Consider the following 12,650-nt stretch of genomic DNA (forward strand, 5'->3'; position numbering starts at 1 on the left):
TCCTGGGTGAACAGAGGGAAAGGTCTGGCCTCCCTTGGGAGAGCAGATTACAGGGAGCAGGAGAGGCAAAAGCCAGAGGTCAGAGAGAAGGAGCCTCCCTCTGCAAGGAGCAGCAGCTCTTGTCTCCCAGGCCTGTCCTCCCAAGAAAATAACATGAAAAAGCATGGCACAGAAAGTCTGTGCACCACAGACTTGCAACCTTGGAGCTGTGATGACTGCAGTTAATTAAATAGGTAGCTTGTCTCTAGACAGCCCAGTCATCTATCTCCATTCTTTACTTTTTTTTGGACACGTTTCTATTTGCTTATCCAGAGCTAAGCTCAGAGGACCTACAGATGGTCATCATTAATTTTGTCACTCGATGCAATTTAAAAATTTTCTTTCCCCTCAACCTTTTAAAAACAGATGTGTATAAAAATAAATAAATCTGTTAATAAAGCAACTCACTAAAGGTCTTCTATTTGGATTTAGATTTCATTTTCGATTTTAGTGGCTGGGATTAAATTTTGGCATTTCTTTTAAACCAAATCTCTCTTGTAGCCATATCAATTTTTAAATTTGTCTTAAATAAACTTTCAAGTTTCCCTTTACATTGCTAGTCTGGCTTCTTTGTAAACTCATAAATCATTACATGCCAAAACATTTTCTTTGTTTTGGATCACATACCTAGTTTTGTATTGATTTATTCATGATTGCAGGATGCTGGTGTTGCATGGGCTGAACTTGGGCCATGGGCATTCCAAATAAAGTCTTCAGCAGCAAAGTGCAACCTTGTTAGTGATTTCTTAAGGAAGCCACAGGATTACAGACAAAACTCAGGAGCTGTGACTAGTAACTGCCTGTACAGAGTCAGGATCATAGATAATAGCTTGTTATGAAAACTGATTATATGTACTTTTAAAAGGATAAACCAGTTGCAGACAGATTTTGGCACTTTTTTTTCATAGTCACCATATTAAACGTGGAGTGTCCTTTCCACATATCTTTTAACATATTTCTCTTTGAGTTGTCTCTGGAAATTTTACCATAAGGAAAGCTAATTGTGTTGTATATTATGCACTTGAAAAATGTTCCCAGGATACCCTTCTTAACACAGTGCTGGTTTTTTCCTTTTTTTACTTTATTTGCAGGTCAAAATTTATCTGGTTCACTCAAATTAGTGTCATTTTAACCATCAAATAGAAGAGAAATATGATGCCAAACAGAAGTAACCTCTCTTCTTTAAAGAATGTTGGATCAGGTACTCAATTAAAATGAAGTTTATTTGTAATCCACTGGGATCTTTCAGATTTTCTAACTGACTTTGGCCCTTTAATTCTCCTGACACATGGATAAAATCAGTGCTCTGTTCTTACTCCATGTCTAACTCCATTTACCAGGCAGAACTAGGCACAGCTGGGTATGCTGCAGACAGCCAACCCTCCCCCATCACTTTAATGCCTGTCTGGAATAGATATCAGTGACCGCCAGCTAAACAACTTGGGAAAGGAAGAAAAGGAATGAGAGAGGAAAAATAAAAATTTTAAAAAAGGAAGTATTTCTTTCTGTAGCTCCAGGCAGCAAATACTTGGCTAAACAGAGCATGTGTACTTGTGCTGAGCGTGAAAGCTGGGTCTGACCTGGGTACAGGATGGGTTCAGGGCACGTCACGAGCTAAAGCTCCCGTCCTCAATCTCTATAGATGCATGCAAAGACAGCATCAGCCAGGATGTGTAACACATCCTGGCATATTCATCAAGTTTCTACTCAAACATTACCCTAAAAATAAACAAAACAAACAAGATCTGGTTGGTGGGAAGCAGCTATGATTTAATTAAACATGTGCTGTTGTCCAGTTGGGATTTAACTGTATGACTGTGGGCACTGTGGCACTGGAAGCAAAAACACAGAAGAACTGGCCTAAGGGATAGTAGAGAAAAGCTGAACTGGAGTAGCTACATGAAGGTATTGTGACCTTTTCTTACTGTACTTGCTTGGATTTCAAGTACAATGAACCCTTCACTGCTTCACTGTGGTGAACAGGCATGAAAGTTTCCATGAGCTAACTTGTTTTTTGGCTAAAGCATTCAGTCTTTGAAGGATTAAATGTGTCCTACTGATGTTGCAAGGGAGTAATGAACAATTATTAATGTCCCATTCATATGTCTGCCAAGCTATTTATAGAGGAGCCAGTGAAATTTATGCAAAAATATTTGAATTTAGCTGTGTTAGTTAAGGTTTGGACAGTACAATTTTCATATGAAATTAGATTTCAGTTTTAAGAGAGATTTGGAGGAGGGGAGGAGAAAGAGAGACTGAGATGGAAATTAGGGTCAGTTCCGCAATGAAAGGTTAAGTATAAAAGGCATATATATTGTGCTTTACATCTGGACTCATACACAAATTCTACATCTTATTCGTTTTCCATAAAACACCACTAATATCATGAATACTTGACTTATCCAGATGATGTTTTCTTGTTCTGTCAAGAGTTTTTTTGAATTTGGGTCATATTTATCCTTTTGTTCATTTGAACTTCATCATTGCTGTTATCAAAATTTAAGAAAATAGCTAAAAAATGTCAAGAAAAATATCACAATATAGGAAACTGCAGTTTGACTGCTCAAAGTGGTGATGGTGTGATGGAGAACTCTGTGAGCTCACTGGTTCAAAGGCAGCTTAGATAGTTGTATCATCATAATGAGTGTGTTAAAATTATGAATATAATATAAAAATTAAATTATGTTAAATTATGAATATAATATAAATCCCATAACTACAGCCAGCATAAAAATATTAAATTCTATGTAGTGATAGACTTGAGGTTTAGTTTTGAAGGTGCAAGTTAATGCTTTTGGCCCCTACCAGAGCTTGTAATTAACAACAGCTTAACCAGGTCCACTGTGGTCAAGAAGGTGTTGTATTTTACTTTGATTTTTGTGTTTGTGCTCCCTAATGCTGGCTCCTTTTATCTTCTGCCTATTCAATTCCATTAGTGGTGATGGTTACATTTGTTCTCAAACTTATGTTTTTTTTCCTTAATAACTGAGGAGAAGCTGTTGTTGCATGCCTGGGTGGCACAGGGGAAGCTGGGGCGGCAGAGCACTGCTGATGCCCTGGACAGTGGTGAATTCCGTAGCATTGTGCCTTATCAGCAAGGAAGGTCCCTGTCACCTTCCACAAGATCTGAACCTAGTGATTCTCAATGAAACCAGGTCACGTGAGCTCTGGGGGTGGACAGGAGTCCCAAATTCTGTCTCTTAGTTCATGTAATTGCCTGAAGAAGTACTTGGATTAAAGTACTGTCTCTGAGGACATTAAGGGCACTTTACACATTAGATTTTTCCACCAAGTGACAAGCTGAAATTCAATTTCTCATGAGGAAGCTGAAGTCACAGGTGAAATGCGACTGAGCCAAGAGTAAATCCCAGATTTGACCCTTATTTTCAGAAACACTTGCTGGCACTGCAGTAACTGACACTCAGGAATGCTTTATGAGTTCAAAGTGTAGACTAGCACAAACGAGGAGCTGTTGTAAATATTAATGGTGTCATTTCTACATCAGCTGAGGTCTAAGTGTTAACCTGCTGAGGGTCCAGTTTATCTCCTGCAGTAACTGGCACTGGCAGGAACTGAATTCCTTTCTTTGCTTTTGGCAAAGTGGAGCTCAGAACTGTATGCTAGAGCTTGATACGTTGTTGAACAATAACATCCACCAGAGCAAAGGCTTTTTTGGTCTGTGCTCTCTTCCTGAGTATAAATTAGATTTTTGCAAAATCATTAGGATCTGTAACCTTTCCCGCAGGAGCATTTTTAATAGTCATGTGGTTTTGTTGTTTTGAATGAAGTCATGCAACCTAGCATTCTGCTTTCTTAAGGTTATCTTTTAACCAAAGTGCTCTTTGCAGATGTAGTTGCAGCCTTGTATTTTTAGAGCAATAAGCTGAAACACCTTGAAAAATGTGCCTTGGTTTTGTACTTTCCCATTAAGCTTTGCAGGACCATCCACTAAGCAAAAAGGTGACAAACTCCTGCTGAGCTTTAAAGTGAGCTCCCTAGTGGGTCGGGACTCAGATGCACTAGCTGCACAGATTAAAGGGAGAGGTGATCCACAGCAGTGTCTTATGTCTTTGGCCCTGGAAGACCTGAGTTAAGTTTTTACTCTGCTGTCTGCATTGCATATTCTCCCTGTGCCTCAGTTCCTCAGAGAGAGCAATAATTCTTCCTTACTTCATGGATATCTCAAGAGGCTCAGGAATATAAAGGCTGAGCCACAGGCTCCTGCAAAGGATAGGACAGCAAAGAAAGAGTCTAGCCTCTCTCCAGTTCTGTTGCTGATTTTGGTATGGTTTTGTGCCTCTTCTTCAGTCCCCCTTTCTTTTGCAGAAACAGATGAGAAAATTGTGCATCTCCTCCTTTGCTTAGTGATCTGAGATGCATTTACTACAAGCCCAGTAATTATTGCAAAACATGTTCACATTATTTTGCAGGCATGCACATGCAAGAGGCTATTTACTTGCTAAATTTTTTTTCTTGTTTGGTCTTCTTTACAGATTCCAGTAAGATTATGGCAGACTATAGCCACTCACAAAACCAGATGGAATTAAAAAATGCTAGTTTGGGAACGGGTTCTGTGGCGAATTCCGTTGAAAATGGTCTCCAGGATATCATGGAAAACATCAACACGAGGAAATATTCATCAACTCTTAAATTTAAAACAAATGGGGACTATGCTGGCTCTTATTTAACCCTTTCACAACCTATGCCAATTAAGCCTAATCCTTCCACCAGTGTTAAAAATACACACTCTATTAACAAAATTCAAGGAGGCAAGCAGTTCCCCTGTGAAAGCCCATGTCTTCCAGATAAAGGCATCTCTGTAAAGCATTTGGGTTCCATATCAGGCATGTCTCCATCCCTCAGTGCGTATAGTTCTGGAAGGACAGATTTTGACATCTGTGCCAGCAGAGAAAATGAAAAATCCCTTGGACACATGGAAAAGTTTCACTACTCAAAGTACAGTCAGAGAAATAAATCTTATGACAACATCTACTTCCCAGGAATGTTGGAATCAAAGAGGATCTCAGGTTCTCTTCTGACTGTGTGGAATGGAAGCTCAGGGAACGAGCTGATGCTTTCACCTGGCAGCAATTCTGGGGCAGCGAGCATGCCTTCCAGCCCAAAGCAAGGTAGGAGGATGAATGCTGAAAACAGTCAGGTCCTTCACATAAAGCCAGTGAAGTACAAGGATGGGATGATGGAAACTCTGGGTTCACAGCCGAGGAAATACTGTGGTCGATCTCTAAGTCATATGGGAATGTACAGTCGTTCCCTACCCAGACTTTATAAATCAACCGAAAACCAGCTGGTGCCATTAAGTTTGCCCCCCAGGAGCTCTCTGGGTAATAGTAAAAGGAAAAAACTTGGACAAAAAGAGCTACCTCCAAATGCTTTCATTGCTGATAATTACCTGAATTTTTATTCTTGCAGCTCAGGGGTTTCACCACATGCAAACTCTGTCTCCAGGAGTAATCCCTATGTCAGTTCAACTCTTAGTGTTCCTGCAAGCCCTCGGATTGCTAAAAAAATGCTTTTAGCACCTTCTTCCCCATATCTCTCTGATGATTTTGACAGACTTGGACTCTCAGGAACAAGTCCCAGTAGTTCTTTCTCCCCAGTGGATTTTGACAGGTCATTCTCTGTCCGAAGAAACCTTTCCATCAGTTCCATGGAACTTGATGACCCAGATCTGGAAAGTTACAGACAGACGCCAAATTCTCTGCAAACGTCCATGCAAGAGCGGAAGAACAGCATTAGCTCAATTTCAGGAAGGGAAGACCTCATGGACTATCACAGGAGGCAGAGAGAAGAGCGACTGCGGGAGCAGGAAATGGAACGGCTGGTAATTTTTTCTTTTCCTCTTAGTTATCTGTGATATATAGCATTTACAAAACACCCATCCCAGGTCTAGCCATCAGGAAGGCACAGCAAAGAATAAGCTGCTCTGTTTTGAAATTCAAACGCAGCCTGCTCTAGATACCTTGTTTATTATCACAGTTCATGAAGCTGACGCTTACAAAGCATGCTGCTTGGATAGACAGTACCATTCAGCCACCCTGGAAAAATGTTAGAACCCATGTAAATTGTGTTCAGTTATCCTGCAGGCTGTGTTAAAATGTCTGCGTACATAAACCCCAGAAATCACACTGCAGGGATCCCGCAGAACTTTTTGTTTTAGATGATGGCACTGTTTTGTGATAACTGGGCAAAGAAAAAGAGATTCTGCTCAGCCTTGTGTGCTGCAGAGTCAGGTATACATTGGTGTGGGCTAAGCAGCCATCAGCAGAGGTTTTTTTTGCTTAGTTTTCATTTTTTCTTTCTGAACATGTTCATTAAAATAGAGGCCTCCTTGCTTCTCCCCCTCCCAAGATGGAGAGTAGCAGAGGGGGGCAGTTTCTCTCTTTGTCTCAGTCAGTGTAAAGCGGTGCATAGTGCCTCAGCTTGGGATTATCTAGATAGTAAAATGTAATTTATGTATACTGAAACAACTTGTCTGTAGGAAAAGTAAAAAGGTCTTCAGAACCCACAGAGGTGTTTGAAACAATTTTGTATTGAAACTGTCTCTGGAAGAACACATAACAATTCTTCCAAAGGGTTTTCAAAGAGGCTTTGGGACTCTCTGACTCTATTAACGTGCATTCATATTTTATCATCCACGTAGAAACAGAGGTCATTAGATGGGCTAGTTGGTATTCCTGAGTCTTAAATTTGAGACACTAATTTTACATTTGTGTGCCTTAATTCACATCTCATGAATTTGAGCAAAATGGCAATAAGATATTCTTGAACCTGTCTAGTTTGCATACAGACAGCAAGCCTACAGGAAAATTCCCTTTCTGGGCAGGCTGGAGGTGAAAAGCCATGGGGAAGATGGATGCAGGGTAGTGGGAATGTGGGAGAAGGGGATGCCTGTCAATGACCACTAGCAATGACCTGGTGCCTGTTCAGGGTCACAGTTCCCATCTTGAACCACGTGAGTAAGCAGGTTCAGGCTAAAGAAATGTAACCCAGTGAGATGTCTCCTCCTTCCCCATCTCACCTATGTCCTTGATGCAAGCTGATGAGGAGCCTGTTACACAGACAGGAGTCTGCCTTTTCCTCCCCATTCCACTGATCACTGTAGTTTATAAGATACACACTGTTGTTTGCAAGATGTGAAAAAGTCTTTGCCTGCTCAAAGGCTGTTGTGTTGAGGCTCAGGTGTTAGAGGAAGCAGGCACTGCCCCCTCCCAGCTCCAGGAGTGTCAGGGCATGTCCACCCCTGCCCTGCTTTGCTCCCCAAAACCTCTGCTGTCTCCCCTTGAAGCTGTAGCTTCTTGGGAGCAGGGACTGGGCTCCCCAGGGCAAGAAGGATTAGCTGTGAGTGAAATGGCTGGGTGGCTTAGGACAAAGGTTTTGGGAAACATGTTTCTCCCTCTTCTTGCTGCCTTTGTCCTGCCATTCCACTGCTCCTTTCAGTAATCTTCTCCTATCCTGGTGTGTTGTGTGTGCAGTGGTGATTGCTTCTTTGCTTCTTATCTGAAGATTTTGCAGGCAGTCATGCTGTAAAACCTGAGATAATCAGTCATAAAAGCAACGTATTTGTATTTCAAATTAGGAGAACAGCCCTTTTTTTTGTTTTGTATTGTTTTAATTATTATTTGTAGTGAGGGATGAAAGATACTGGGTTGTTTCAGTATTCAATGATGCTGATAATCGTTCTGGTTTTATATTTGGATGAAATTACTACATTCCCACCCCTCAAGTATTTCCTCTTGCTCACCAATACTTTCTTCAAGTCCCAATTCTTCAAAAAGAGAATTTTCCTACTGTTTTTCTAAAGCTTTTGAAAACAAGATGATATTTTGTGTACTGCGTATTTGCAATGAAGGATTTTCCTCCTGCTTGAGCTCATCTTATACTCAAGATACTGCTCCCATACCTGCTCCATTCTCCATTTACCAGAGCTATCAGATAGAAGAGTGAAATATCAGGACAGTGCCTCCTTCCAAAGGTTTCAGAGTCTGAAAAATGCCATAAGCAGGTTTCTAGATCTCTGAGAAGCAGAAAGATATATATTTAAAAATCCACACATCAGTTCTTTGTATGTTGGGGTCTGTCCTGTTCTGGTGTTATTTTACTTTGTCCTTCTGTATGGATCCCTGTCCAAAAGATAGTCAATGATCTGCTGAAACAGGGTCTTGATATATCCAGCCAGAGCTTCCAAAGAACAATTTTGTTTGCCCTTGTGTACTGACATGGGCAAAGGATCCATGTCTGCTCAGGTCTCTCTTTTTTTATGGGGTTGGGGAAGGTGTGAATAAAAAACCCCAACTAAGGAAGCACTCATGGATATCAAAACTCTGTGCTCTGAGCTTTCAGTACTGTGTAAAAGCCAGGCAGAGTAGCTGGTAGGTAAATGGCAGGGGAAATGTAGTCTCTCTGTGCGCAAGTGTTAGGATTTTCCCTACTGGGTTTTTGAAGCACAGTAGGGAGAAGAACAGTGTAGGAATACTCAAATAAATCCATCAGAAAAAAATAACACCCTTTTTTAGAGGACTAGACTGCTCTGTGGCCCAGATAAGAAGTGAGGAGTATCTTTCTTTGCACCAGCACTGCCCCTGTAGCTATTCTGCTGGCACAGAGTGGCTTGAAAGAGTTCTAATTGATAGCTGGATTTTTTTTGATAGCAAAATCCCTGCACTCATTGCAATTTGACCTTGAACTCTTCTGTTTATTTTCACTTGTTTACTTTTTCTTTTCCATATAAATTATTTGATGAGTTTTACTTGTGTTGAGTTTGCTTTTAGGTTTCAGAGGCTCCTCTGGAAGTTTGTGTTTAGAGCTGCTGCTGCAGCCTGCATATGAAAACAAATTATTTGACATCACTGCCGAAAGAAATAACCAGAGATTAAAAAAAAAAAAAAGTAGAAATAGTAAAAATATGCAGGTTGGTTTTTTCTTTAATTATTTAAAAGTCCAAGTTTTAATTTGTTCCTGTGCACCAAATAAAAAGACACATAAGTACTTGTGTAGGATGTGGGGTTTTTCCATATCTGTTTCTTTAGATCTGCTGTCTGTGGCTGGACTCACATAAATTAGCTGAAGACTGGTGGCACTTCTGCTTTGCCAGCCTGTTCCTTTGTGGCTTGAAGAGTAGGGGGAACTGGCATTCTGATTCCTGCCATGCCCCTCAGTGCTGGTGCTGGGGGCTGATGGGCTGTGGGAGCAGGTGGGGCAGCCACAGCCGTTCCTGGTGCCTGCAGCAGGGTCACGACCTGCCTCTGCTTCCTCTCCAGCCCAGCTGACCGGACATCCCATCCCCCCATGGGATGTTTACACGAGCTGTACACAAGTAGAAGTTGGAGCAGCTATTGCTGACACTAGCCCAGGAGCCTTATAAACAAGGGAGAAAGTTACTGCTGTATCTAATAATGTTCCATGTGATTCAGTTAGCTTTTTTTTTTTTTTTTTGTAATTATTATTTAAAGAGGAAATCTCACTCTTTTTTTTCCCCTGAGATGAAAGCCCAATTGTAGCTGCTGCAACTAAAAGGGGCTCTTTCTCTTCAGCTGATAGGGTGGTTTGGAGTGGAACTGCACAGGCAACATAGTTTAGTAGATATTAAGGGTCATCTGTTTTCTTTGATAGCTACTTGTTTAAATAGCACTGAAGTTTTCAGTACTGGTTTTTAGGCAGTACAGTGTATATCCTCTAGATGGTGGTAGGTACCTCAAAATTAGGTGTGCAGTAGGTTCATGATGTCTTCCATTGCTCAGCTGTCTGTAGGGATCTGTGAGCATACATAAACATTGTTAATGAAGTTTTAGTAGACCCAGGATTTGTACTGGGAGAGGTTTCAAGTCATCAGTGCCTGAAAGACCAGTAATAAAATTCAAGGGACTTATTCCATAGTCCACTTAGTCACAGTCAGAAGAGCACTGAATTTCATTAGTCTATTCAGAAGTAGGGAATAATACAGAATATCACTGTGCCTGGTTTGCATTGATGCCTTGCAATTTAGTAAGATGTGTTTATGCAAAGAGAAAATGAAATGAAACTATTTTGGAGTATTTAAGATGGTACTGCTTTAATATCACGGTTAATGGAGCTTATGTAAATCTTCATCCGTTTTGTGGAAAACCTCATATACATGTTTTATAAATCTATATTGGTCACAGAAAGACACTGTGTCTTTCTATAGACCCTTTAAGCATAAAGTACCCAAGCTGTATGTAAAACTGTAAGTGATTAGCTCCTAAAGGAGCCCCAGCCAAGTAGACAAAGAGTAGGTTGAAGGTAATTTTCCCCACCACTAGTATCTGACAGTCTCTATAGTTTTACAGAATAGCTACTTAATATCATTTAGTTTTGTAATTGAACAAGTGCTGTATAATAGGATAAAGCCCCCTGCAGAATATAATATTGATGACTCCATAACTTTCCAGGAACATTCAGTTTCAATTGTGTTGTAAAACATTTCTGTGGGGTTTTTAATAAGCCAAAATCTGGATTAAATACACTTAATTTTTGCAGCTATATGTATTATGCGAATTAGCACTATGGTCCAGGAAGAAATCAATTACAGGAGACCTGTTCTCATCTACAGAACTTAAGTACTGCTCTGTAACTCTGGTCTTCAGGCTCCTGCCCTTGGTGTGGTTCGAAAAGGAGCATCTGCATAGGTACTATAGTGACAAAAGGGCCGAAAAATGCTGGTATTTTGGCAGCCAGTGGTATTCCCTCAGGAGCAGAACACATGCCTTGGGTACAGGAGCTAATTCTTGGAAAATCATCTGCTCAGCTCCTCCCTGCAGGCTGTCTCTGCTCTGTGCCACTGCTCTCTCCTGCTTTTACCAGTCCGTTTCTCCTGTGCCTGCTCTGGGAAGGAAAGGACGAGGCATGCCTGCGCCTCTGCTGTTACCTGGGCCTCTCCAGACTGCTTCTCTTTGTGGGTGTCTCTGCTGTCACAGCTGCCTCTCAGAGTGGGACATGAAATACATGTACTGCTTCTGACAGCTGTGCTGCTGGTAACCTTGGAGCTGAAGCACTAGCTATAGCAAAACAAGGACTGGCAATGAGAAAACAAACTAGTCTGGAGTGAGAAACTGGTGCAAACTGGAGGAAAGGGAAAGAATACTTGATGAACTGTTCTCAGTCCCAGTTCAAGTTTATCATTGAAATAAGCTCCTCAGAAATGTGGCACAGAAAGAGAAAGCTTTCTCCAGCTTCTCCTTAATGAGGTAGTGAATGTGCATGTAAGAAAGAAAGTTTGGGGGTTTTCTGCAGCTCTCTTCTCCAGTCTCTCTGCCTCTCTCCCCACCATCCTTTTTGACTAGCTGCTGTTCCCAGCTTTTGCTGAGAAGGTGGTGGTTTGTCTGTCTGAGCAGCAGTAGGAAACATTTTTCTTTGGCAGCTGAAAAGTGCAACAGCTTCTTCAGGCAAAGGGAACCTGGCTACATGGAGTAGCCATACTTCACGTTAGTCTGTCACAAGGGATAGACTGCATATGTATTTTCAATGAAATTTGAGGTTATCCAGTTCCTAGTGGCACTTACCTGAAAAGCTTCCTGTTTGCCACAGCTGATTAACCGAGGCTTGCCTTGATATCCAGATATCAAGCACTTCTACACATTTGTAAAATTCATAAATGTGATATGTAGCAGATGAACAAATCACCATATGGTTGCTGTTAAAAAAGTGGGATATTTATCTCGGCTATTTTGGAAATTTTTTTACAGGATACCAGGGATGTCTCTTAATGTCATTGATAATCAATAGCAGAAGAAGGTTATTATCTCCTTATCCCACCTTTGTCCTTCAGTACTTAAATTTGCAGCCAGCCATAGGTGATATGTAGCTTTCTCAGAGCCAGGAGTAGTGAAGCTGCTCAGGCAGAAACTGCACAAGACTTGTTACTCCTTTTTGTAGTGGGGAAGAGAATTACACGAAAATGTTTAAATGTCAAAAGAAAATACACGGAGATGTTTAAATCAGTTAGAAAGGACATTTTCTGGGGAAACACACTGACCAGCTTACAAGGCTTGATTCAACATCCCCGCCTCCCACCAGAGCCAATTTTAAATCCATTTCCTGCTTTTGACATACCTATTTTTCCCTCTGCTGTGTTCAGTGTCACAAATAACTTGTGTGGTATCTCTTGCAAAATTATTGACTGGATTTTCCATGTCCTACTCATTCTGTGTTCTTCATTGCAAGGATGCTTTCCTGGCTTGCTTCTTCACTGAGAAATTTATTCTGGAAACAGTTACATGCAGGTGTGCTGGAGCTGGAACAAACTGGCTGAGATGAAATGATGAGAATAGAGTGTATAAAATAACCACAGACCTTCCTGTCCATAAGCCTATCAGCACATGTCAAAATAGAAGTGAGAAATATCAGTATTTCTGCGATGTGTCTGAAAGATCATCAGGAATTTTTTGAAGACTGGTTTTCCTGCAATTTTTAAGCTTCTTCTGAGCAACTGAGACTTGATGAGGGGGAAAAAAAGAATCCCTTTTTTCCTGACTGCTCGGCAAAGGGCTGGTTTGCTGCCAGAGCCCCTCACCTGAGCACTTAGGCTGGAATGAGCAGTGGCCTGCTTCGAAATTTGCCGTTTCCTATTCTTGCCC

General features: G+C 41.1%; 1 protein-coding gene across 12 annotated transcripts in view; it reads left to right on the forward strand.

The window, feature by feature from the left end:
- Window positions 1-12,650, forward strand: part of PHLDB2 (pleckstrin homology like domain family B member 2) — a 66,331-nt gene that overhangs the window by 9,717 nt on the left and 43,964 nt on the right. For 8 of the 12 annotated variants that reach the window (XM_038130025.1, XM_038130032.1, XM_038130017.1 and 5 more), the window contains exons 2-3: window positions 1,131-1,240; window positions 4,533-5,881. In XM_038130025.1, coding sequence (XP_037985953.1) covers window positions 1,192-1,240; window positions 4,533-5,881 — 1,398 coding nt within the window. In that variant the 5' untranslated portion in view covers window positions 1,131-1,191. The remainder of the gene's footprint in view (window positions 1-1,130; window positions 1,241-4,532; window positions 5,882-12,650) is intronic. The other 4 variants (XM_038130059.1, XM_038130052.1, XM_038130100.1 and 1 more) reach the window with 1 other exon arrangement.

This window comes from Motacilla alba, chromosome 1 (assembly GCF_015832195.1).
Source record: "Motacilla alba alba isolate MOTALB_02 chromosome 1, Motacilla_alba_V1.0_pri, whole genome shotgun sequence".
Taxonomy (NCBI): Eukaryota; Metazoa; Chordata; class Aves; order Passeriformes; family Motacillidae; genus Motacilla; species Motacilla alba.